This window comes from Magallana gigas, chromosome 3, assembly GCF_963853765.1.
Source record: "Magallana gigas chromosome 3, xbMagGiga1.1, whole genome shotgun sequence".
Lineage (NCBI taxonomy): Eukaryota > Metazoa > Mollusca > Bivalvia > Ostreida > Ostreidae > Magallana > Magallana gigas.
Window position 1 is genome coordinate 54,010,428 of NC_088855.1, and position 24,952 is coordinate 54,035,379.

Below are 24,952 nucleotides of genomic sequence, written 5' to 3' on the forward strand. Positions count from 1 at the left end.
GATTTTTTTCAACATTAGATATACTTGAATTAGTATAGTCATACAGTGGTCTCTCTGTCGAATAAACATACATGTACCCCTAGAAACCAAACTTCGCAGTGCTTTATCACAGCGTGCAGTAAAATTATAATGGCTTTGCGCTAAGCTACAATATAAAATTGTCACAGCTCATGGTATTCTAAGGCGTTATCCACCATTTATGAGCAAAATTTAGTAAAACGTATGGAAAATAGAATATATACAACTACATGCTTATACTTTTGACAGTATATAACCATGTTTACATACATTCTGAAGATTTTTACATACATCGTTCTATATTCATTTAACTAAAATGACGCGGCCTTTTACTGTACGCAGATCCAGGTGTTCCGGGTTTACTCGCACCAGGACAAACAGTGCTACCCAAAACAGTACACTTCCGACCTTGTTTCAAAAATTGGGGGTTCCATTCTTTTCGAAGTAATTTGTTCTCCTTACTTCTATGTAAAATATTTCTTCTGTTAAATGAGTTCATGTGAATCTGTTTTCTTTCCTTCCTACTCATCTCTCCTTCTCTCCAAATTTAGTTTGGTTTAAATTGTTTCTGAATAAGATGAACTAGATGGTGCTGAATAAAATGTGATAAGTAATGCACATGTTACCTAAATAAAAGACAGTGAAATTTTTATTTTCAATTCAAAACCCACTTACCGTGAAGCAACATAACTATGATGAGATTTCTTGGCATTGCCCACCACTAGAAAAACGATTACAAGTGCCTGTTAATTAAATCAATATTAATATTTGGCAAATACTGTAAAGAAAATACCACATAAAAAAACAACAAAATAAACCTTTAGCGTCCAAAAACAACAAACTATAATAACGAATGACGTATCTCGGATCTGTTCGCCAACATCCTTATGCATGTGTTCTTGAGCATGTATAAATTGATGCTGTGGCGGTTGATCTACACACAAAGATTGTACAGAACATTAACTTAAAAGCTGCCAGACAACCATAGAGAAATGCTCTGGACACGAAGTCTAGAGGTGACAGAACTCCACACTTGTCCAGCTGCACTGTAACAATCCAAATTGTGACTAACTCCTGGATTAGACTGGCTTCTTTGATTTCTGAGCTTTTCTGACTGCTGAAAGCCAGTCTTCAAAGACAGCAGTACATGTAGAAAAGCCTGTAATACGTCAGGGTTAGGAGCATGACATGTCGCCATGCACGTAAACCAGAGAGTGGCGGGAACTTGCGGTGTTTATTTTTCATCGGGTTCGGAAATCGAATGCTAACCAAGGGAGGTTACCTGAAAAACATGGCGGACGACGGAATTTTGTTTGCAAAAATTTTACGTCAATTTGCCAGATCGTCTGCAGCGATTAACCCAGCACCTGAAGATAAAGTTAGTTTACATCAGTCAAAATTTGTCTTTCAAATAATTTTGATTTTGTAGGATAGTTACGGTTGTAAACAGCAAGTCAGTCATGTTGAATTAAATAAACACGCAGATCTTAGATTGGAAGCAGGGCGTTTCGGCAGCCGTACCACGACATCTAATTATAAGACGTTTCGGCACTAAAATTTAAACATTTTGAGCACCAACCAAAATTTGAAAATAAAAAAAAGCAGAGTTTAATCAATTTTTCATAATACACTTGTATGATATTAGAGACATAAATAACATGTCTCTGATGGTATATAATGCGGTAAATGTCATATTGTTAGCTATAAAACAGTTCAAGTTTTTTTAATATCAAAAATTCGTGCAGAAAGAAAAAAACATCCCCATCATGAATATTATATTAAAACGAAAATGCTCTTATGTTGTTTTGCCCAATGAATGTTGATTAATATGTGTTAATTCAACATGTTTAATGAAAGTTTTCCTTGTATTCAATTATTCATTGTAACTTTATATACTTTTCCATTTATTTCAGTTTTATTTGTTTGTTTGTTTTTGGTTTTTGGGTTTGTTTTTTTTTTTGGGGGGGGGGGGGGGCATTGGTATCAAAATGTCCAGAAATCACTTTAAGGATGCTGCTGTTATTTGTTTATTTCTTTTGTTATGTATTTATACTGAACAAGGAATGTAAAAATAGTGTATAATAAACCAGATGAAATTGATAAAAAATATTGACCCTGTTAATAGAATGGGTTTGCAACCAATATACTTTTAGAATTCTTTGTCTATTCATTATCATGTTGCAGTTGTTCTTGTTCTTTTTATAGGTTGCAAGGTTGTTGTCACTATGTCCAAAAGAGATCAATGGTAGATTTTCCTTTGACCAGAGGGGACAAGATGCAATAATATCCCTTGGAATATTTTTGTTGGAGTCTAACTTGCAGGTAGAGAACCAAGGCTAAAATTATAACTATGACATTACTTATCAAAAAATTTAATATGTAAAATTGATCAAGAAAAGAAAGAAAGTAATAATTCATAAACTTTGATTATTCATATTTCTGTGGGAAAAGCTATTTAATTAGAGGTTAATTAACTGGTTTGCTATATAATCCATAGTACGTGTACTGTACAGATATCATACATATATTTGGGCTTATTTATTATAAAGATTTAAGTTGCTCTTAAAATATTATAATGAATATTTTGCTAATATTGCTGTTTAAAATTGTGTGACATCCAACTAATTCTTTCCATTGTACTTTATTTCATTGACTCTAGAAAAAAGAAGTGATATCATCATATCTGCTCAAAGTTCTAAGATGTCTTCCCAACTCACTTTGGACTGGGAAACATAAGCCAGGAAAGGGACAAAGTATATCAAACATACTGATTAAGTTTAAAAAAAAAAAGATAATTTTTTTTTTTATAGAAGAGAAATGTAGAATTGTTAGATTATTTTTTATATTTGGACATGATTTAACAGTATTTTTCTGAGTGTCAGCTATGTTACAAATTCTATTTTGCTTTATGTGGGAAAATAACCTCACCTCTTGCTTAACCCATAGATATGTAATCCACGGAGTCTCAATTGCCAAACTTTATAAGATTTAGCTCATAATCATGAGATTTGGTAAAGAATCTCAATTGTGTTATGATATGGGCATAATGTAATTTAACCATTATTGTTTCAATTTATTTCTTTAGCTGTTATATTGTAAGTTAACATATTATTCTAAAAAAAATACCTGACTCTAATGTAAAATTGTTTGTTTAAAACCATTAAATGGTATATTGACAATTTAAAATTGCAAATATACTGTAATTTACTCAAAAATTTATTATTTTCAGCACTACCAAGATGTGAAAACTTCAGTTTTTGTTTGAATACCATTTTAAGTGACCTAGCATTCAAGGACACCAAACTACGGGAGGAGGTAAAATATTGTTGTGTTTTTTATACAGAAATATTACACTTTTTTCTCTATTACTTATACATTGTACATTTATCTGTTGTTGTTAAGTTGTTGCTCCTACAGTAATTTTTTATGTTGATATTGAACAGATCCTGAATGTTCAGTTGGATGTTCTAGAGGCCCTTATAAAACAGTGTGAAGATAAAGAAAATGCCAAAGAAGGTTGGTTTTTATGACTGTCAAATCTGTAGGGCTGGGACGATACTGTACTTAACCGATTCGGTACATATCACGATACATGAGATGCGATACGATACTTATCACAATACATTGCAACTAAATGAAAACATGAATAAGTGTTAAAAAAATTTTCAATCTGTTGATGTGTTAGCGCATGTCCATGCAAAGTTATTTTGATATATTTAAAATGAGCGTTGCACAATTTACAAATTACTTTAGTCTCATATACACTACTTTTTCATAAACAAGTAATCCAAAAGTTGTCCACACTCCAGATTCAGAGATTTAGCTTCCTAACAGTTTTGACAACTTTACGAGGTTTTCCGCCATCTTTGTACTTTCATATTAGGCGCGCGGACTAAAAATAGCCGATATATGAAGTTCAGATATTTTTGGAAAATAAAAAAAAGTTCGCTTAGGTATCGTTGTATTAATGGTAAATGTATCGATCCAAATATCGTCAAAATAAATACCGTGATGCACCGGTGCATCGGTGGATCATCCCATCCCTACAAAGCTGTAGAAAAGATTGCATTTTCAGTTGGTTAAAAATGAGAGAACTAAATGGCAGAAGGAGTGACTAAAGATATCCAAGCCCATCAGTTCAGAAGAGAAAAAGAATCATTAAAAACATCTTAAAGCATAATTTTACTGAAGCTTCTTTTAGACTTTTGATTTGATTTCTACTGTGTTCATTTCACATTTTTCATCACTAGTTTATTTGATGTATTTGCAGAAAAATTGTCACTTATAACTATCCCAGTCCTGTTTGGATTGATTCGGGCTCTGGGGCGATCCAGTGATGGAAGCAAGCACCTGATTTCCTTACTCTACCCATCTGAGTCTGTCCACAAGGAACTTAGTGTCCCCTCGAAGGAGGAGGAGAATGAGGAGGATGAGAACACTTTTACCTTCCGCTCCATCCTCCCACGCACCATCTCGTCTCATCTCATCTATTCAGACCCTAACTCCCCTGTCTCACCCACAAGAGGCAATGTACCAGAAATACCCACAACAAAGTTCAGAGAGAGGTCACCAGCCCCTCTGGGTGTGCAAGACCCTGGAAAACCTGGCCAGGAGGGGGAAGTGGAGGCCTCTACCCATTATTTCTGTAAAATTGCATCCAGTTTTACCAGTGTGAAGCCATGGGGGTTTGAGATCATCCCAGAAAAAGACCATCTTGTGTTTACACCAACCCAGCTTCAGAGACTTTTATCACAGGTACATTTATGTGTTGGGAAGATTTATATTGAAGCTTACTGCTTGTTAAAAAATACTGTAAACAGGATTATTTTTGCCGCATGTAATTTTCGCTCTTTTACAGTTGCAAACAGTTTCACCTAATTTTAAATTCACCCACATTAAGTTGTGTTTAAAAAGAGACAATGTAAGTAATTCCCAGCTACCGTAATGTAAATGTCACTTTGTTTTCCTTTTCAGACAATTAAATTACTAAATAAGGAGTTATTAACAAATACAAACACAGCTTACACATGGATGATGAGTGTTGAGGTAAAGTTGTTTTTCATGTGTAAAAAAAGGAAATTGAAAACTTCTTAATGTTTTTAATACATTATTCAGTGAAAGTTTATTTCTTATGATCTTGCAACTGTTATGAAGTTATTACCAGTAACATAATGTTTTGCAATACATGTACATGTATTGTTTAAATATTTTGTTCAAATTAATTTTTGTAAATCAATACTATCATCTGGGAAATGCCATTTTTCAATGTCTTAGATGAAACATTAAATCCTGTGATCTCATCATTGTTCATTGTTTACCATTTTTCATGCATTTATGTTCTTTTCAGTTCATCCTCAAAATAAGATGTTCATAGAAGTAAGATATCTGACAATAAATCGTGTTCTATTTGTTGACAGAATGGGAGGAAGTATGGTTGGTGGCCATACAAATCTTACAGTGAGGCTCTTACTCTGTCTGCCATCACCATGATACGGGACATACTGGAGCAGGAAATAGGTAAAATAGATAGAACCATCCATGGTATAGTCTGAGGTAAACCCCATATTGAAATAGATCGACCCCCATCCATGGTATAGTCTGAATATTGAAATAGACGTAGTATAGTCCATCCCAGATTCCAACAGATTCTACTTTTTTGACAGCAATTTTAATAGATATGCCTTCCCAAAGCCTCAGTTCAAAACTTTTCCTTTGAAACTTTCCCAAAGCTATGCTTTTAAATACAACAATGGTAACAAAACAAATTTCTGTGTTTTTTCCTTAACAGGAAATGGGATATAAATTCTATTTACATTGTATATGAACAGAAACAGTTTGAACAACCCTGCACAATTTATCAATATTATGACACCACTTTCATGAATTATCAATATTAAGACACCACATTCATGAATATTTGTACCAGGATTTTCTGATGAGGAAGTGAAAAAATGTTGACATTTTACGTTGGGAAAGTTTAAAGTTCCCTTCATCAATTTAAATACATTAACAACCAAAAGATATCAGCCATCAGTCAAAAGGCTGGCATCATGAGAACCAAGAACAGATAGTTTATATACAGCCATTCTTTTTCTACCATAATCAAATTGTATGGTATATATGCATGTGTACTTTTTAATTTGGAACAGTTTGTATCAGAAAATTACCTACCAAAAGATCTATGTTAAAAATAGTGTACATTTCATTCATGCATCTGGTAGATTCGGGTTATGAAGGTGAGTGTTGACTTTGTCCGTTATAGTCAGGGAGCTTTATCACTGAATATGTATACTGTAATCATGGACAATTCAATGTTGTAGCCTATATTAGTATATTGTTAACTCATGAAATGAGAAAAGAAACAATCCAAAAAAATCATTTATGAAAATGTTAGCGTAGGCCACACCAATATAATTTATTGTTCATTGTACTCCGTGGGCCCTCAAGTAATAGTATGATTAATTTCCTGCATCCAGGAAATTCTGCACTGTTTTTTGTTCTATTTCCACTCTATTTTTGGTATTTTAAAGAGTTTTAATTTATCAATCAGAAACAAGATGAAAAAATTTAACTGTCCGTCCTGATTTATTATTGCAGCACCTAAAAAGTTTGGCTATAAGAAATAAAAATTTTATCATTGAATTGCTCGCCTGCTAGTACCTTTTTTCACTGTATGTCTGACGAACAAGAAATTATTTTGGTGTGGCTGTGCATATCATTTTTTAGTTTGGTGGAAATGGTACCCAAATTATTGTTTTCATCTTAAATTACGTAATCAGCCCAGAGAAATGTCCACGTTTACAGTGGGTGGCAGTGGACAGGGAATCAGAGTGCTGCATGTTATGTTCTTAGTTTGGTGAAATCCAAGTTCACTGTCTTATGCTTAAGCTGTTAAAAGGACATGGTCACCCTTTGAGCTGTTTAATTTTCTTTCCCACTTTTAATGTTTTCAATGTAATAAAAAGGGTATTTCAGGTGTTCAACAATAATTTGAATATTAGTTGTCAATTTACAAGCAAAATTCAGATGATGATGCTTATAAATTTTTTTATGTAAACACTGTCATAGTTTTATGGCTAATGAGTGTTTACAGATACCGTTATAAAATGCAGTGCTTAGAATAGCACCAAGTATATATATTTTTAAATAAAAGGTACTTTTCTTTCAAAGACAGGGATAGCAAAATATTGGGAAAGGGCAATACCTCATTTAGCATTTGGACACCTAGAAAATTGATATGTGGCACAGAAGTTCACAAACAGCTTCGACTGTCAGTTTTTGGTGTATTGTGACTGACCCTTTTGTTTATTTATGCTTAACCCTACATATATTATTTATTCTTTGAGTAAGCATCTACCATATTTAAGGTGTTTGGTTGTTGCGGAATGTTTCAATCACTTTTGGTTTAGGTGCATGCATGTCAAAGAATGAAGGTAATTTTTAGTATGGGGTAATTTATGAAATGCATGCCAGAGGAGAGGATTCAGTAACACATGTATACTGACATACTATTTACAATTTCTTAGTGAAGATGTTGATGTAAATCGTACCTAATATGAAAACTGATTTCAACATGGCAGCATAATAACAATGTACCATAGCAACTGACAAAAAATGCGTCTGCTCACAGTCTTATATTTTGAACTTTTGGAGACATACAGATCCAGTTTGTTTATTGGTCTTAATTTTTCGAACGATATATATGCATAAAAGTTAAAGTATTAAAAAATTCAGCATCTTCTTCTTGTTCAACAAATTACAGATATGCCAACCAGTTTTATGAATGACGTCTACGAATTTTCAAAGAAGATGTATTTATCTGGTCAAATTGAGCTTGACAAGCATGGTAAGGGGACACGGGAGGTGGAGAAGAAAATGGACTTCCACACATACGAGATGATGGTGCTCAGTTGTGCTGCCTGCATAGACCTCATGTTCTGGGCTGTCAAAGAAGAAAGAGGTAAGACATAAACAACTATAAGGAGATATTTGACATCCCTGTGTTGTGAAATACACAGTCAGGTACTTTCAATCATAGTTTAATTATATTTTTTTTGAAGATGTTGCTTGCTTATTGTAAGTCTCACTTTGTGAACCCTTAGTCTTGTTATTGGGTTCACCTACTTACAATTATATCAACTGAATTAATGTGTTAATGAAGAAATGTACCCACAGTATTTTATGGCCAGATATTTTAAGTCTTGAAAAATTTTAGAACAGTGATTATGACTGGAAATATATGGTCTGATGTATTAAAGATGGAATGCAATGTGTGTGTGTTTTGGGGTTGGGGGTGAATTTAAAAAAAAAAATAACAAAATTAAACATACTTATGTGCTTTTATTCCTCCCTTATGTCTGCTGTAGAGGCAGAGAGTTTGTGTTTACGGCTGACAGAGAAGATCAGTACAAACACGGAGAGGAAGCTGTTGTTGTCCCATACTCCATTACTCCTTGTGGCTCTAGAGGTAAGATAGGAGGGCATGTCAAATTTTCCCACTGGTTATAATAAACTGAATAGATGCATGAAGCAATTGTACATGTAAATGTATTCATTAGTACATTTGGTATTTAGCATATATAGTATTCGTTGTTTATTATGCTTCTTTTCCAGTCTCTTGGTAAACTTTCCAACAAGTTCCCCAACTTAGCTTGGACAATGTGTTGCACTCTACGAGATTTCCTGGTCTGCCCATCCCCCATTCTTAGTAAGCTGAATAAGTACGCCACCATGGACAGTAGGAGCAGCATCAAGATCATGGTCACTGATACAGGGAAATCCCCGGGGAGTGACCGGCGGAATAAACCCCAGAGCAAGCTCCTGAAGGCCCTGGAGAACATCAGGGACTGTGCCATCATAAATGCCTGCAGGTGAGTGCTCCATTAACCATGGAAAAGTAGGTTTAATATATGTACCTGTATATATGCTAAGTGGTGTGGGATAAATGGAATTTGTTAGGACAAATTTTTCATGGATTGTTCATATCTACAGGTCTGTGGATTTGGTGAATTGTACCGTACTTAGTTATAGGGAATTTCAAGGGATTAAAGAAATTACTTTATCATAACCATAATTCGTTAAAGGCAAATTGTGAATTTGTTACGAATTTTTCATCACATAAATTGTAAGTATAGAGTAAGCAGAGGGATATTTGCATTTGGATAAGACTACCAGTTAGCTTTGAATAAATAAACATACATGTACTAAAGTTACATGTACCAGTAGTATGTTTACTTGAAATATGTGACTGTTTATATATGCTACTAGAGCCCAGAAGGTGTGCTTGGAGGTAGACAGACTGTAATCATACAGTTTATATACCGGTACATGTAAAGCTATAGTATGTAAACTTGTGTGCATGAGGTACAAGTGTCTGTCATTTTACCGGTATATCTGCTACTTTATAGAGCCCTGAAAGCATGCCTGGAGGTAGATGAAGACTGTGTCCAGGCCTTCATGGCCTCCATCTCCAATCGTCTGTATCGAGCAGAAATGTCCGACAGGTAAATATTTTGAAATTCATTCTTGTACTTCCAAGAACTCATTGACAGATATTTTAAGTGCAAACTCAATAAGACACTTCAAATGGATTATAAATCATGTCACACTAATGTTAATCATTTCAAAGAGTCAGTCTTACTAAGTTGTCTTTTATTTCTTCAAAAATGCAGTCTGCTTCTGTACTGTAGAAAAGCATGAAAATGTCAAATCTCAACCTGGTTTTTTGTGCTTTCTTTTTACTTTTTTACCTGCATGGAGTACTTTTTTCTTGTAATATTTTTTAGATATTTATTTTTAAAATCTGCATTTTTTTAATTTTATCTAAAATATGTAGCATGATAATTATCTTTTGCATTTCATGCATCATGCTCTAAGTATGAACATATGAAATTTTCAGTTAAAAAAACTCTAATTAAAGATTTTTTTCTCCAAAAGAAAACAGATGTTATCGACGTATCAATACTTCAAATGGATGAGGTAGCAGGCTATCCTATTTGTTAAATAGGGTGTTTTACTTTTTCACATGTTAGGATTGGTTATGAAGTTACTGAAAGCACCTTATTGTTATTTAATTCATTGGCTATCAGATTACAGGTTATTGAAAATTGTTTTATTTGAATTCTTTTTTAAAATTGTGTTGAACTTTGCATTTTTCTTTTAAACAAAATTGATCTCCTGCAGGAGTGGAAAGTCTGCAGAGGAAAGATGGTACCAGTTGAAACTGGTTATGAAATTCGTTCGACCTTCGTCATCTAACCTTGAACTGCGGGATGTTGAGAGGCAATAGTGATTTTTCATAGAAATGTAGATTTTGCACACCTAACTTTTTCTAATCTGCCCAAAATGTACAGTATTCTTTGTACTGACCGTTCATCGCTATTAGATCTTATTCATTTGGCTCTAGTACACAGACCCAGGGGTCAAACACAGGGTGACGGTCAACAAGTTACATGTAGGTAAAAGGCTGAGATTTTCATCCTGTTTCATGTACAATTAGACTGAGATTTTCAGCTAGTTACATGTAGGTAAAAGGCTGAGATTTTCGTCCTGTTAAAGGTATAGTTGAATGGCTGAGACTTTCAGCTTGATACACATGCAGTTGAAATGCTGAGATTCTTAGCTTGATTTTCATATAGTTGAAATGCTGGGATTTTAGCCTGCTATACATTCATATAGTTGAATTGCTGAGATTTTTTTAGCCAGCTACATGTATAGTTGAAAGGCAAATTTTCCTCCTGTTTCATGTATAGTTCAAAAACTGAAATTTTCATCACCTCCATTAAATTTCAAATTCATGCTGCTTATCAGTCATGCATTTGTAAAAACAAATGGGACTAATATTGTGTGAAGAATTTGCTTGAGCATGATATTACCTGGGCCATGGAATGATTTCTGATAGCAATTAACAATACATGTATTGTCTTTTGATATCAAAATCCAGAAAAAAGGTGAAAGAAGTTTTGCTGAACAAAATAAATTTTAAACACTCTCAGATCAAAGTACATATTGAATGTTCCAACAAAAGTTAATTTAATCTATCAGTACATGAACTTCCTAATGTCTTTTTTTTTAAATTAAATCTCTTCGTAATTATGTACATGTTTTGGAGCCCTCAATGAAGGCCTATGTGAAGCTCTCACTTGAGAATTACAGCATGGTGAAAATGTTCAGCCTTGGGTTCTCTTCTGTTACTGTAACAGGTTTACCATTACTCTGTGTCTGGCTCCTGTGATTATTTGAGGATTGGTTTGTGGTTTATGGTACAGTAACATCAGATAGGCTATACAACTTATCAGAAATTAGGATAACGGATACAATTTATCAGAAAACCAGAATAATGGTCTCCAACTTACCAGATTTTGGCATTAATATATACATAGTTTTAACATTACATGTAATCAACAAACTACATGTATGATTGAATACAACTATTTTATATATGGTAAATGATTCCAATGATATAATTATGATCTCACACCAATTATTCAAGTCATTGCTGATAGCATTTGGAAGGTAAAAATAGATAAATCAGAATATTATTAATCTTTCACTAGTGGAGAAATATTGTCATTAGAAGGTACATGTAAGTTAGAAGAAAATTTTTACAATACATGTATAAATTATCTTATATGCTCTATATTATAAAAGTACTGATTATTTTGAGAGAGAAAAAAATCACAGCTTCAAATTTTCAAATTGTTCAGTATTTTACCTTAAAATACAGTTTTGAAAATACTATAAAGGGAAATATTGTAAAAGTTTTCTCATGACTTGCAGATCAGAAGCTGGTGCTTTATCCTATAGTGCTTTGTTGTTATACATCAAATTGTGAATCAAAATTTCTTTAAAATTATGCTGAATAAATTTGTTCATTTTAAAGAAAAGTATGCCACCAAAGGAGGTGCCCATACCTCCGTAACATTACATATATCATGAACAGTTAATATAAAAAAAAGGTAGAATAAAATAAAATAGAACTGATTATTCTGTGACCTCAGGAGAAGCTGTGTGTTGATCGTCACTCTTGTTTTGGAAGTTTGTGAATTTTATCATAGAACAGAATAAAATGACAACTTTTATGTAATAATCCTCATAGAAATATGGTGTGTATAGAAGTTGGGTATTAAAAACAGTTTACTTATATATATTAATCTGTATTTTTTCTCAAATACATGTATGTCTCTATACTTTATCAGAAGCCTATATAGCTACATATTTTTTGCATACACAGTACTCATAGTTAGTTGTGCATGCTAAAGTTATCTGCATATTCAGAATTGACTTTCTTGATGCTTTTATATCTGCATGAATTAGTGTAAGCTTTGTTTTGATAATCTCTCTTGCTCACTGCTTTCTGTAGAGAATTTGAAATAAGTTTTGATATTTTTTTGCTGTGGTGTGATTTTGATTTGCTGTGTCAATGATTTTATTGTTTTTAGAGCAAATGATAATGCAATTGTTCAGTAGTTGTTCACGAAGTAACAGTAAAAGTGTGTATGTGAACTCTCACCAATGTGCAGTTTCTGAGAGAGTAATGCTTTGGGTTGTTTAGGGAGTCCAACCTGATCTCTACCAACACAATCCTGACCCTGGGGCACATGGCTGTGGCCCTGAAGGAGACCCCTAAGACGGTCGAGTCCGTGCTGCAGATCTTCCAGCAGCGGTTCTGTTCCCCACCCTCACAGCTTGACCTACTTATAGTGGACCAGCTTGGCTCCATGATCATAGCAGGATGTGTGAGTATAAGTTATTATGGTAAAGTGTTCACCACTTTAGGTTAATACAGGTTTACAATATACTACAAACCGGTGTTAGATATTTTGATACCACGAAATATTGAACCCGTGTTTAATATATCCCTGCAAAATATTGAACCCCTCCCCCTAAAATATTGAACTCCACACACAAAAAAAATTATCATCACTGAATGTGAGTATCAGAATCAGACCGCTCCCTCATTTATGATAATGCCCTACAATTTAACATTATCAATGTTCTCTTAACAGTATATACAAACATAATCATCGCAGAATGTGCATGTATTGTCGAATCATTATAATTCAGGGTGGCTCAATTTTCTTGCATTTTCTTTGCATTTGCATACATCCAACAAATTTCATATAGGAATTGTTTCATGTTTAGATCAATCTTAGATATTGTGATAAATTTTGACCTTGTTTTCAGCTATAGAGACAGAAAAATATAAGAATACAGTTATCTTCATGTATTTAACTCCTACAGTGATTTTCCTGCCTATGGTTGTTTTGAATGTTTTTTGATTGTTTTGACCGTTATGACTTTACAGACGACGGTTTATAACGAGATCATGAGGATGTTTGTCCAGGTCAGCATTGAGAGTAGCTCCCCGTACAGCTCAGCCGAAAAGGACGAAAAAATCAGAGGCTACAGGTACTCAAACAAGAAAATGACAAGCTACCCTTATAATGGCTTCGGAACTTTCTGTTAGCCTGTTATTCTTTGTTATAGTTCTTGGTGCCATTTACATGTATACATGTATGTTACTCAAGTAGAACATGCATCGTGTGATTTTATACCGATGTACATGTGTTAGATTTGATATAATGAATACCATGTTGTTTAACATACCTCACTAGACCTAGACTTATACTTTTTAAGACACTATGCATAAGATGGCGATTTAAATGTTTTGTTTTATAAAAATAATTGTTTCTATCAATCGTTTTGGTTGAATGTCACCATAGCTCAGTGGTTGAAGTATTAGGCTTGTAAAACACAGATCAAAAGTTGAAATCCCCCAGGAGCTTTTGTTCACATTTACTGAATTAGATTTTTGAAGATATATTTTTTTTCTCCAAAATTGCACATTTTTTCGCCTACTATAGTAGTATCTGCTGATTTGAGAAACTATTTCAAAATGCAGTGAGCCGCCATTAGGAACTGACAGTGTTTGAATTGATCTTATGATACCATGTAGAAACTGACACTACTTGACTTGTTTCTGACAGACAAGTGTCCCAGCCAGTTATCAACGCGCTGGCTAACATTGCCTCCAATGTGCAGGGAGCAGAGGATCAGCATGAGCTGCTAGTCCGCCTCCTGGAACTGTTCGTCAACATGGGGCTGGCAGCCAAGCGGGCCAGTGACAAAAGCTCGGGGGCCATGAAGGTAATAAAATAATAGAGAGAAAGAAGCTACATAGCAACTACATGTTGTAGCAAAAAATTGATGTGGGAGAAACATGCATTTTTATCTTGGAACTGGAAAGTACAAAATTTTTCATAAAAGTCCCTTAAAGTAGATCCAGTGTTCTGTGACGTCACACTTTTTTGTAAAACTTTGAATTCTTTAAAAATTGTGCAAGATAGTTTTATTTATTTTATGTGAATATAATCACATGGATGTAATTAGAAGTATTGGTAGGTTAAAGATATTTTTGCACTTAATTTTATACTAAATTTCCAAATTTTTATATATTTTATCTATGCAAAGGGGAAATAACTCTTTTTCTGGTTTTTCTCTCAGTTGTATGTCTAAATGCTATAGTTTTTCTTATTCCAACGATTAATTTTAAAATATTTTTGTAATTTTAGTTTTCTGATAAAGTTGGCATTAAAATTAAACAAGAAAAACAAATTTCTGCCTTCAAGATTTTACTTTGAACAGAAAAAAATACATTTTTCTAATGCTAAAATATGCTCTAGTTCATGTTTCTCTGACATCTCAAAAAGTGTGATGACATGTATATTTTTCTAACAATTGATGACATTTAAGTCTATTAAGTCGAAATCAGTTCGGTTTTTCAACTTTCCTCAGAGAATTTTACGAGTATGGAGCTACCTTAAATGGCTTTTTTATTTTTTTGCAATAGGGTACAGAACTACAGATTATTTTGACTGAGCTTTATCATGAAAAGAATTTTTTGCATTGGGATGATTAGGTTGAAAGGCATTCTGTTTTGTATGTTTTGTGGGGTTTTTTTATCTGTTTTGTATGTTTCAGGCCTCAGGGACAGCAGGGAATCTGGGAGTGTTGATCCCAGTCATCAGAGTGGTAGGATTCTTATCTCCTTTTTCGTACATACACCCATAAAAAACCTGTAGATACATTGTGTAGAATTCCTTGTATTCAAGATTTGTAACTTACAGTGACGCTTTTTTTTTTTACAGTTGATTCGTCGACTTCCTGTTATCAAGGACCCAAAGACTCGACTGTTGAAATTGTTTCGAGATTTCTGGCAGTATTGTGTGGTGTTTGGCTTTACAGTGGAGGACTCAGGTCAGTGTGTACATGTACCTATAAAATGTTTATGTCTACATACCTGTCTGTATTCTGTGTATAAGAATAGCATTGACCTGCAGCATTATTTGTCTTGTAAAACAAGTATGTAGTTGAATATACATGACTGTATGTACTTGCTGAAGCATTTATTTACTATAACATGTTTATATGATGTCCTTTTTTTCATTGCTACTTGTGTATTTTTCAGTGATTTGGCCAAGAGAGTGGTATGACGGAGTATGTGAGATTGCGACCAAATCACCCCTGCTGATCTCCAAAGAACACCTCAGATCTGAGTTACAGTACAGTGTGGCTCTACGTGACGACACAGTGGGGCAGGTAGGTCAAGGTCATACATCATAGCAACAGACAGTAACTCAAGGTCAAGTAGTCTGTCAACATTATGGGGATACAAGAGTGGGTCATCCAGTTTGTTGGGAATATGGGGCCATAGTGATATGGGGTCAAAGTGATAGATTATGTTAACATCATAAGACCAGCAAGTCCAATAGTTGCATTCTGTTGACACTATATGATCAATAATTTAATGCAGTTTGTTGACATTGAACAATGCCAATTTTCTGGATTAAGTCTAAGTTAGAGTAAATGCAACTGAGATTAAACTTTTTCAATTTTCTTTTAATTTACATAAATTAACATAGCTTATCATCAATAGAATCTTAGAAGAGATTATATTTAGTTACTAATGAGTTTTTCTCTGGCTTTTTACAGGCGGAGCTGAATGAGCTGCGGACAATGATCTTCTCACAGCTGGAGAACTCGGAAATCCAGAAGCTGGTGATGAGTCTGTCGTTCGCCCAGTGTACTTACCTCCTGTCTGTGTACAAACTGGAAACTCTCAGGTAGACATCAGTGGCTGCATAGTTATGCTTGTTGATTAGAAATCACTTTGAATCATGTTAATCCCAACACTTGAATATTATTCATTTTGAGTTTATATTAAATATTAATCATTAATACTTACATGTTGTGCAGTGTATAGAAATATTTTGTTTTAGATATGAATTGAAGTGAACGATTTTGTATTGAACTTTGATATCTCAAATATAATATATTACATTTATATCTCAAGAATCCATGGATAGTTTTTTTTTCAATTTTGCATCAAGTTCAAGATAGCAAAGTTTGACTGTAATTAAGATGTAACAATCACAGTATGTTATCTAGTATACAAAGTTTATCAAGATTTATATACCTGTTGTAGACTGCAACATTCTACTGAAAGGTCAGCGGTCCACGGACTGTTCACTTACCTGGAGGACCCAACATTGTTCAAGGACAAAGCAGGTCAATTCTTGATTCAAATCTGATACATCCAGACGTTTGACATTAAATTATATTTTTTCCTAAATTTGTATTTTGTTAAAGTATTGATAAGATGAGATTATTAGAATGAAACAGGACATCTTGAAGGCCATTCTTGCAGAAAGTTTATTTTTCTATGTGTTTAATGTCTCTGGATTCTTTTCCAGGAATGTGGCAGTGTGTGAGTGCTGTAGCAGACAAGGCCTTTGAGAAATATCTAGATGTCATGGATGAAAAGGTAAGGATTTTTATTGAAGTTCACAATTAATTCAAATTTTGAGTTGTTTTCATCTTTAATTGCATGCACCTGTCCATGTTCACCTACTTGGAAATAGAAATTTGGAAACAAAATTACATGTTCATGATGATGTTGTATTCTGGGATGTACATGTGATTTGTTCTGTATATTTGGTATGGGGTGGGGGTTCGGGACTTTTGAGTTTGATAAAAATCGCCATGTACAGCTGTACCTTATGTAGTTTTTTGTATTATTCATTTCAGCCTAAGTCAGAGGCTCGTGATGCAGAATTAGAGAGTCATGCCCAGTTTCTGTTGGTGTATTTCAACCATATCCACAAGCGAATTCGCCGTGTGGCCGACAGATACATGACAAACATGGTTGAAAGGTCAGTGGCACAATATTTGTAGAAAAAGGATTATAATTTTAGGAAATTCACATTATTGTGACAAAGGTTTCCACATGCACCCACATAAAATAAAATTCTATTCATATTATATTATGTAGATTTCCTCACATTTTATGGAGTGGACCAATGCTGAAAACAATGCTAGATTTGATACAGCTTCTCTCAAGCTCCCTGCAAATGGTAAATATTAATGACATGTCTGCAAAACAGTCTTCTTGCTTGCATTGCATTTTACAATAATAGAGTGTGTTACACTGTATATTCATTGTAATATATGTAATATATAATCATGATTTCGTTGTATCTGTACATGTATTACAGGACCCTAACCAAGAAGCCCCCGAGTTTGAAGTCCCTGATACTTCTTTCACCCTGAGAGTCCAGGACAACTTAACAGATAGGGAGGTTAGTCATTTCTCAGTATTTTGTGACCCTACGTGCACAGAAGTCTAGTTTCTAGCTGTGTTTGACTAATGACTCAAAAATTTGGGAAAATTTATTTTGCATACCTGAATGCATGATGTCTCAAAACAAGAAGCACCCTTCATTTTTCTTCTAACAATTGTGTTTTTAGAACACAGTGAAGGACTTTGCAGCCAGAAGCCAGCAGATTCTACAGGAGGCCATGAAGTGGGCCCCAACCACCACCCGCTCTCACCTGATTGAATACCTGCTCAAGAAGGACAACATGACCCAGGGGCTGTTCCAGCACAGCGGTCTGGCCTTGGCCACTCAGAGCGTGCTGAGCTTTGCTGGGTACAACACCAGCTCAAAACCCCTAGGGGTGAGTACTGGGCAATATCTGTGTCAGACTAAAGGGTCCCCTTATGGAGTCCTGGGTTAACTTTCGAACAGGAAATCCAAAAAGACAAAGTTAAACTCAACATATTGCATGGGAAACCATGCATATTTGTATATTACAAAAATGAATGCATACACAACTATGCCTTTACTTGTACATGTATATCATTTTTTTGACATCAAAGTAATTTTTAAATGAGGACATGGAATTGAGTTTTCTGGTCTTTTTTCTTACAGACAGCTACATTGGATAGGCGACCAAAATGTGTTACAACTGACAGTTCTAGCTTCATGGCAAACTTCAGTCATAGAAGTCGGTACACGGGCGAGGTAAATCATACAGCAGTTCCTATCTACGTAGATTATTAATAAGTAATTCCTTTGTTGATACAGATTCGTTGAGATATGTACACATATTTTGAGCACTCTTTGTTTAGCCTATGCGGGACTTGATCTTCCTTATAAGTGTTATTAACTTGTAGGTGTCTGGAATGAAGTCCCTGTGTTCTGAATCGGAGCTGTCTAAGTTACTCTATGATAAGCTGGAATCCTTGCTGAAGAGTTCAGGTACACTGTTGTTCTTACTTGTTAACACCTGGTCAATTTGTAAAAACCTAGGCACATCTTTAAGTAGGATGCACATGTGTCCACTCTTTACATGTTATATCAAATTTAACTTGCATGTAAAATGGTGGCATAAAAGAGAAGAAGAAAGTTAAAACTTGAATTGTCTTTATGAAAATTTTTGCAAGGAATTTTATGAAGGTTTCTTACATGATGTTGAAGAGCTTTACAAGAAGGGGGATGCCTCACAAGTCACAAGTCACTAGTTCATGAAGAATTTGTATGGATTAAAGCTATCTGTATGTTTTTCTCCCCTTTACAGATGAAGAGAAGATAATCCCTGCCATGTTCCGTGTGTGTGCTTTCCTCGTCAGTATCCCAGGTACTATCATCAAATATCAGAAAATCATATTCATCATACATAATGTTAATGTATATTTACAGGCAAACCCGAAATTCATTGTAGAATTTAAATTATACATTTTTGGTGAACCAAGAATGTGTCTATGATAACTTCATACTGACAAAACTTATTAAGTACAAGATGATGTTGTTTTGTAGAAATAAACAAGCAGTTGCTCCATGCCTTGTGTTGGACACCGGTACGGAACTTCTCTGTCAGAACAATGGAGGCTGGTGTTGCCTGCTGGGAATGGCTTCTGGCAGCTCGACCTAATTTAAGTATTGAGGTAAACTTGACATGAAATTCTTTATACTGAATACATTGTATAAATATGTTTATGTAAATCCATCACAATTAAACTTCTTTGTTAGTGAATTTATGGATCAGATATCAATGAAACACACAGCTACTGAATGCACTTGAGGGGGGGGGGGGGAGGGGGGGTTTGCATAAATATATCATCAAGTACGGTAAGCTGTGATGAGTGGATGTACATGTGTGTAATTACTGCTGATTTTTTCCAGTTTCTGTGTGAGATGGCTGCTGCTTGGCAGTTCTCTGTGGACAGTAGGATAGGGATCTTTGAGGAGGACAAGAAGAGACCTGACCCCCTGGCCAAAGCAGAGAATGAGGTCCTTGGACCAGACCCGCCCTTCGCCAAGCCTCATCACATCTGGACCCAGGTACACATAAAAAGAGGGCGATTTTGTAATTCGACATAATAAGATTTGAATTCCAGCTCGGTGGCTCAATACTGATACATGTAATGTATAAGAACGGATTGTGTCCATAAGTCCTTTTAACCTCAAATGCATAAGTCACAATTTTGCATAGATCATTAGATCAGATGTGAATATTCTTTTGTTCTGCTTTTGTGTTGTTCACAAATCTCTTGAAATGTTTTAAAAAATTCTGGTTTCTCAAATAGTTTTATATTTATAAACAAAGGGAAAAGATCGTTCTTGTTTGCTAAAGGTTTTTAATTTCTCAGTAGTTTTAGTGTCAAGAGTAAACAAAGCTTGACTATTTTGTGTCCCCTCAGTTTTTAGCGGAGAGAGTGGAGGTTGCTCGATACAGCAGTGATGACCAGGTCAGCATCCTGGCCAGTCTCCTCAGTAAATCTCTGTCCATCAGTGTGGGGAGACGACCCCCACCCATCTCCCGGCACCCAGAGGCCATAGGACCCAGGCTCAAGTATGTATGACTGTAAATATAGAAGACTCCCACCAAATTCACCCTTTGTTAGTGAAGTAACTGTGAATAATTTATTTACAAAACCTCAATTTCACCTGAATATTGCATGCAGTTACAGCAATAAGTTTTGTGTTTATCACAACTAATTACTACAGGGTACATGTATAAGGTATGATTAAGATTTAATATGACATGGTGATCCTTTAAGTGTTAATTGATTGTTTGTTTCTGTACAGGCTGCTAAGTATGGGCCTTCAGCTACTACAGGGTTCCTACCTCCCTAACACTACCAGTAAAAGCGTGCTCAGAGAACGGGTATACGCCGCTGCACTGGACTACTTTGCGTAAGTGAATAAACATAAACACTAGTTCCTTACATGTTCTATGTCCCACTGTCTGTCTACACTGTAACTCCCACCTGCCTTTCAATATGATACTTTAATTACAGTCAAACTTCTTTGCTCCAATTAGATGGGACTGTTTCAAAACTTTGAGATATCCGAGAATTTATATCGAGGGTAAAATATGTAAAAGATAGGTGGTTGGGACTTACAAATCACTTTGACACTATCCATTGTATTCAAGATATCAGTGTTCGAGATTGCAAAGTTCAGTTGTATTTATATTATTTATGTTATTTTGACTTTTTCCAGAGGCCCACTGATGTATCCCTCCCAGAGAGGGTCGGACCTAAGAGAGGATATCAACACCATGGTCAAGTTCTGGAGACTTTTGTTCACAGACAAGAAGTACATTACCCTGGACAGGATCATACCGCTTGGGGGTAGGGAGCTGTAGAATTATCCCTGTTTACCTACAATCTCTTAACTATATAGCTGTAGCTGACATTGTAAAATGTGTATACATGTACCTTCAGTTTTGATCAAATTTCATTTTCTAATGGGTATTAGTATTTTTTTCCCCATATTCCCAAAACTTTATGTAAATGCTCTCATGGTTTCTGTAAGAACATATACTATTTGAATTATCAGAACTGTTAAAATCTTTGAATTGGGTACATTTAGGTGTGTCAGAGGAAACTCAAAGACAGGACTCCCTTGGACTTTCCCAGTCAGGGGGAATTCCCTCAGACCTGCTTCAGGGAAAGTGGATCAACCTGACCATGAACTCGGGAATGTCCACCAACTCCAAGCGATCAGCGAGTAAGTTCCTGATGGACAATTACTACTGATATAGAGCTATTTCTTATGTAGAAGCATTTTACAGAAAAGATCTATTTTAAATATGATACTTCTTTATATGAAAATATATTTGCTTGTATTTGTAGTTGCAGCTATTGGTTTCTTCATTGATGTTTTGCTTATTATCCTGTTACGGATTTTTATTTTTCCAATAGTATCATTCTTTAGAATTTGGTAAATTTTAGATAGAATTATGTGATTTTCAATTGAGAAAAGCATGGGGTAAGATTTTAAGGGTTTTTCTTTGTTGTTTTATATAGAGTTTTTTTGTATAATGATTTATTAGGTTTGCTGTTTGACCAATAGAATGATACTGATGTTTGGAGTCTGTTGTAGTTTTTCTAGACCCTGCTAGGCACAGGAACAGTTTTGTTATGGGTCTGTATGGACCTATTGAAAAGTCTCACCTGGGTTATAACCCCGCCCATGGGGAGGGCAAGTATCTTTGTCAGAGGTCAGCCTAACTTGAGCACTCCTTAAAGACGCTCAAAGACATTCTGTTAGGTGGTTACGAAATTCACATTGCAATACAAGTATGAAGTGTCTCAAGTTAGCTGTACCACAAACAGTTTGGTCTTGAATGAAGAATTGTGTCAATTGATTGTCATTGTCAAAATGTCTGTTCTAAATTTATTGTCCCTCGTCTTATGTCTGAAGAGAATTGTCCGAGAATGGCATGACAATTAGCTGTGGTTTATTTTTTTTTTTATGTCTTTCCAGTTAATTTATACATACCGGTATATACACATATACTAACTTCCTAACTTTTGCATAGATTTGGGGCTGAACATTTTGGCTATTTCTTGTGTCATATTTCATCATTGGATTTGCAGGCTTAGATTGCTCAAAAGCAGTTCATCATAACACAGAAGTTATTTTGTAGAACCCAGTATAACCCTTGTGGCACTTATGCGGCATTTTTCCTTTGATGACTGGTGTACAATAATTTCCAATACTTGTCTTTCACCCGAGTAGGCGTGGCTTATTACCGTACAATAACTTTAGAATTTACAAGTTATTGTTCTGTATGAAAGAAGGCATGGTGATAGTACCGTACAATAATTTTTGAATTATTGTACACTGAAAAAAAGAAGAAGCAAACTTCCACAAAACTTATGCTTTAATCAATTTCAAAACAACTCTAAACTCAAATTCTTCTCCATAAACACCCGAACTGCTGCTGAACGTCCTTGTGTAATTTTTAAGACAGACAACATTAAATTCAACAACGAAAATGAAAAAAAAGATACGTTTCGTTTAGTTTAACGACCTATCTGGCTACTAACTATACTTTAAAACTGAAACGTAACGTTGCAGTTTTTAAATTATCCAAACGGGAATTTAGGCCTCTTGCTCATGGGCTCCTCTTCACTATGGACAGTTGCAGATGTTTCCGGAAAAACGGAACACTCGGAGATGATCCAATCCTGTTTCGTACTCTGCAAGCGTCTACGTAACGCTCATGTTCAGTAATCCGTCGAAAGCTTCCATTTCGTCACAAACTTGAGATGATGTCAAGTCGTCGATCTTTTCAATTTTGAATTCATCCTCAAGGAAATCTACGTCCATCTGTCAAAACGGTCCAAACTGAAATGCTGCGCGAAAAATGCAGCTCGTGAAAGTAGGCGTGCCACAAATCATTTGCTGGACCAATCGTCATACAATAATTGCTGTATCTTTAAATGAAACGGGGTCGTGACCTCGTGCCCTTGCGGGCACTCGTCACGCCTCCGTTTCATTTCTAGATACAGCAATTATTGTATGACTATTAGTCCAACAAATATAACTAATGGTTGCATTGCCAGTACAATAACAACCGTTTTGATTTGTAGGTCTAGTCAGTGTGTTTGGAGATGCATTAGCTCGCCGTATGTTGGTGCACCATGCTAACTTTCTCTCTCACTCTGTGGTTTTATCCAGTGTATAGAACCACTTTCCATTATCTCTGCCTAGTGGTCTTTTATTTTTATTTTATAGAAATAGTGATCATTTTCAATTGTTGTTTTTATCAACTTAAACTTGATAAGATTGATCTAAGTTCACTAAGGATCAGGTAGCTATGTTTTTTGTTGTACACTTAGATGTGTGACTACGGTTTTATTTTTATTTTTATTTTTTGGTTCGTTTTACTGAACTTCTTGCAGCTTATTCTCTGCTCTCAGATGTAAACCCAGTGCTTTGAAATTTTGTTCCTCTTTCCTGGATTAATCAAGCCAGATGTATGGCTCATATGCATATATCCAACTTCACACACACACATATATTTTTTGTTTTGTTATACCTGTATATACATGTATTATGAATCAAAGTATCAACTCTCTCTCTCCTCTATTATTCTCTCTCTCTCTCTCTCTCTCTCTCTCTCTCTCATTCAGTGTTATTTCACATTACCAAAGATGTACATGTATCCACATTTTGTTGGCATTCTGTCACTGATTCATACTCATGCTCACAATAGAATAACGTTATGTACGGAGATTAACAATAAAACAACAAATTTAGATTTATATTGATTCGTGCAATCAAAGGGACTTAGACACAATTTGAGATCAAAGTTTTTTTTATGTATTAAATAGTTTACTTGTGCAATTCGAATGATTGACCAAAATTTGAATGTTGAAAGTCAAGTTAAAAGAGAGATACATGGTAAGAATTCATTAACTGTTATGTAAACAATCATTAATTGTTATGTAAACAATCATTAATTGTTATGTAAACAATATGTTCACAAATAACGTAAAGTAAGGAATAACCATTTCTTTGACAAAATGACTCGTGGCAAACAAGTGTGTTCATGAACATCAACAGAAGGAACACCATTTGATTGAACTTATACCAATAAAACACTTAATTATGTACACAGTAACAAGACTCGAGCTTTGTTTAGAAAACAAAGAATTTCAAACTCTGTATCTTACTTGTAACTCAATATTTGACTTCAAGATTTTGACGAGGCATTTAAAATACCAATATTAACTACCAGTATTCTATAAATAAAAAAATAGAAAAATAAAATTTAAAATTTTGAGCTCCAACCATGTCTAAGTTTCTGAAATGTACAATCAAGAAACTATAATATTTACTGTAAGTAACAGGTCCTTGATATAGACACATGCTCACAGGAATCCCTTCCCTGCCATGTAGTGTAGTGCATGTTATTAGATGCATGGCAGTGACAAGTTGTATCCTCATGATTATTATTTTGTTATTGCAATGTATTACTCCTGTAAGAAATATGCCCATGTGTAAATGTAAGTGTAACAATACCTCCTTGGATTTGGTAAAGTTAATATAAGATATTGTGTTCATGTCCAGAACTTCCTGTATACTTCTTGGAAATACTATTACTGTATACTATTACTACTACAACTATATGTTTTAAAAGTAAAGAAATGGGCACTGAACCCCATGGAGTTTATAAAGGGGTGTTGTCCCATCATTTTTTTTTTAAATTTCATTCACATTTTCTTTGCCACAATTACATTTGGAATTTGGTACAGGTAAGATTTTTGACAATTACCTGAAGACAGGTAATA

General features: G+C 34.7%; 1 protein-coding gene across 7 annotated transcripts in view; it reads left to right on the forward strand.

Moving 5' to 3' along the window:
- Window positions 1-1,058: 1,058 nt before the first annotated feature.
- The window catches only part of LOC105329971 (phosphatidylinositol 4-kinase alpha), a 34,974-nt gene continuing 11,080 nt past the window's right edge, over window positions 1,059-24,952 (forward strand). The window contains exons 1-37 of one of the 7 annotated variants that reach the window (XM_066080367.1): window positions 1,059-1,396; window positions 2,224-2,340; window positions 2,678-2,771; window positions 3,248-3,333; window positions 3,462-3,534; window positions 4,289-4,773; window positions 4,993-5,064; window positions 5,436-5,535; window positions 6,240-6,254; window positions 7,781-7,978; window positions 8,385-8,485; window positions 8,632-8,888; window positions 9,426-9,521; window positions 9,955-9,996; window positions 12,572-12,755; window positions 13,325-13,428; window positions 14,007-14,166; window positions 15,001-15,051; window positions 15,168-15,276; window positions 15,488-15,618; window positions 16,012-16,142; window positions 16,505-16,587; window positions 16,773-16,843; window positions 17,107-17,231; window positions 17,351-17,432; window positions 17,574-17,657; window positions 17,827-18,036; window positions 18,291-18,383; window positions 18,536-18,620; window positions 18,940-18,999; window positions 19,179-19,306; window positions 19,545-19,703; window positions 20,063-20,214; window positions 20,451-20,558; window positions 20,868-20,998; window positions 21,240-21,377; window positions 21,753-21,851. In XM_066080367.1, coding sequence (XP_065936439.1) covers window positions 1,202-1,396; window positions 2,224-2,340; window positions 2,678-2,771; window positions 3,248-3,333; window positions 3,462-3,534; window positions 4,289-4,773; window positions 4,993-5,064; window positions 5,436-5,535; window positions 6,240-6,254; window positions 7,781-7,978; window positions 8,385-8,485; window positions 8,632-8,888; window positions 9,426-9,521; window positions 9,955-9,996; window positions 12,572-12,755; window positions 13,325-13,428; window positions 14,007-14,166; window positions 15,001-15,051; window positions 15,168-15,276; window positions 15,488-15,618; window positions 16,012-16,142; window positions 16,505-16,587; window positions 16,773-16,843; window positions 17,107-17,231; window positions 17,351-17,432; window positions 17,574-17,657; window positions 17,827-18,036; window positions 18,291-18,383; window positions 18,536-18,620; window positions 18,940-18,999; window positions 19,179-19,306; window positions 19,545-19,703; window positions 20,063-20,214; window positions 20,451-20,558; window positions 20,868-20,998; window positions 21,240-21,377; window positions 21,753-21,851 — 4,609 coding nt within the window. In that variant the 5' untranslated portion in view covers window positions 1,059-1,201. Of the gene's footprint in view, window positions 1,397-2,223; window positions 2,341-2,677; window positions 2,772-3,247; window positions 3,334-3,461; window positions 3,535-4,288; window positions 4,774-4,992; window positions 5,065-5,435; window positions 5,536-6,239; window positions 6,255-7,780; window positions 7,979-8,384; window positions 8,486-8,631; window positions 8,889-9,425; window positions 9,522-9,954; window positions 9,997-10,200; window positions 10,300-12,571; window positions 12,756-13,324; window positions 13,429-14,006; window positions 14,167-15,000; window positions 15,052-15,167; window positions 15,277-15,487; window positions 15,619-16,011; window positions 16,143-16,504; window positions 16,588-16,772; window positions 16,844-17,106; window positions 17,232-17,350; window positions 17,433-17,573; window positions 17,658-17,826; window positions 18,037-18,290; window positions 18,384-18,535; window positions 18,621-18,939; window positions 19,000-19,178; window positions 19,307-19,544; window positions 19,704-20,062; window positions 20,215-20,450; window positions 20,559-20,867; window positions 20,999-21,239; window positions 21,378-21,752; window positions 21,852-24,952 lie in introns of all 7 variants that reach the window. The other 6 variants (XM_066080364.1, XM_066080368.1, XM_066080369.1 and 3 more) reach the window with 6 other exon arrangements.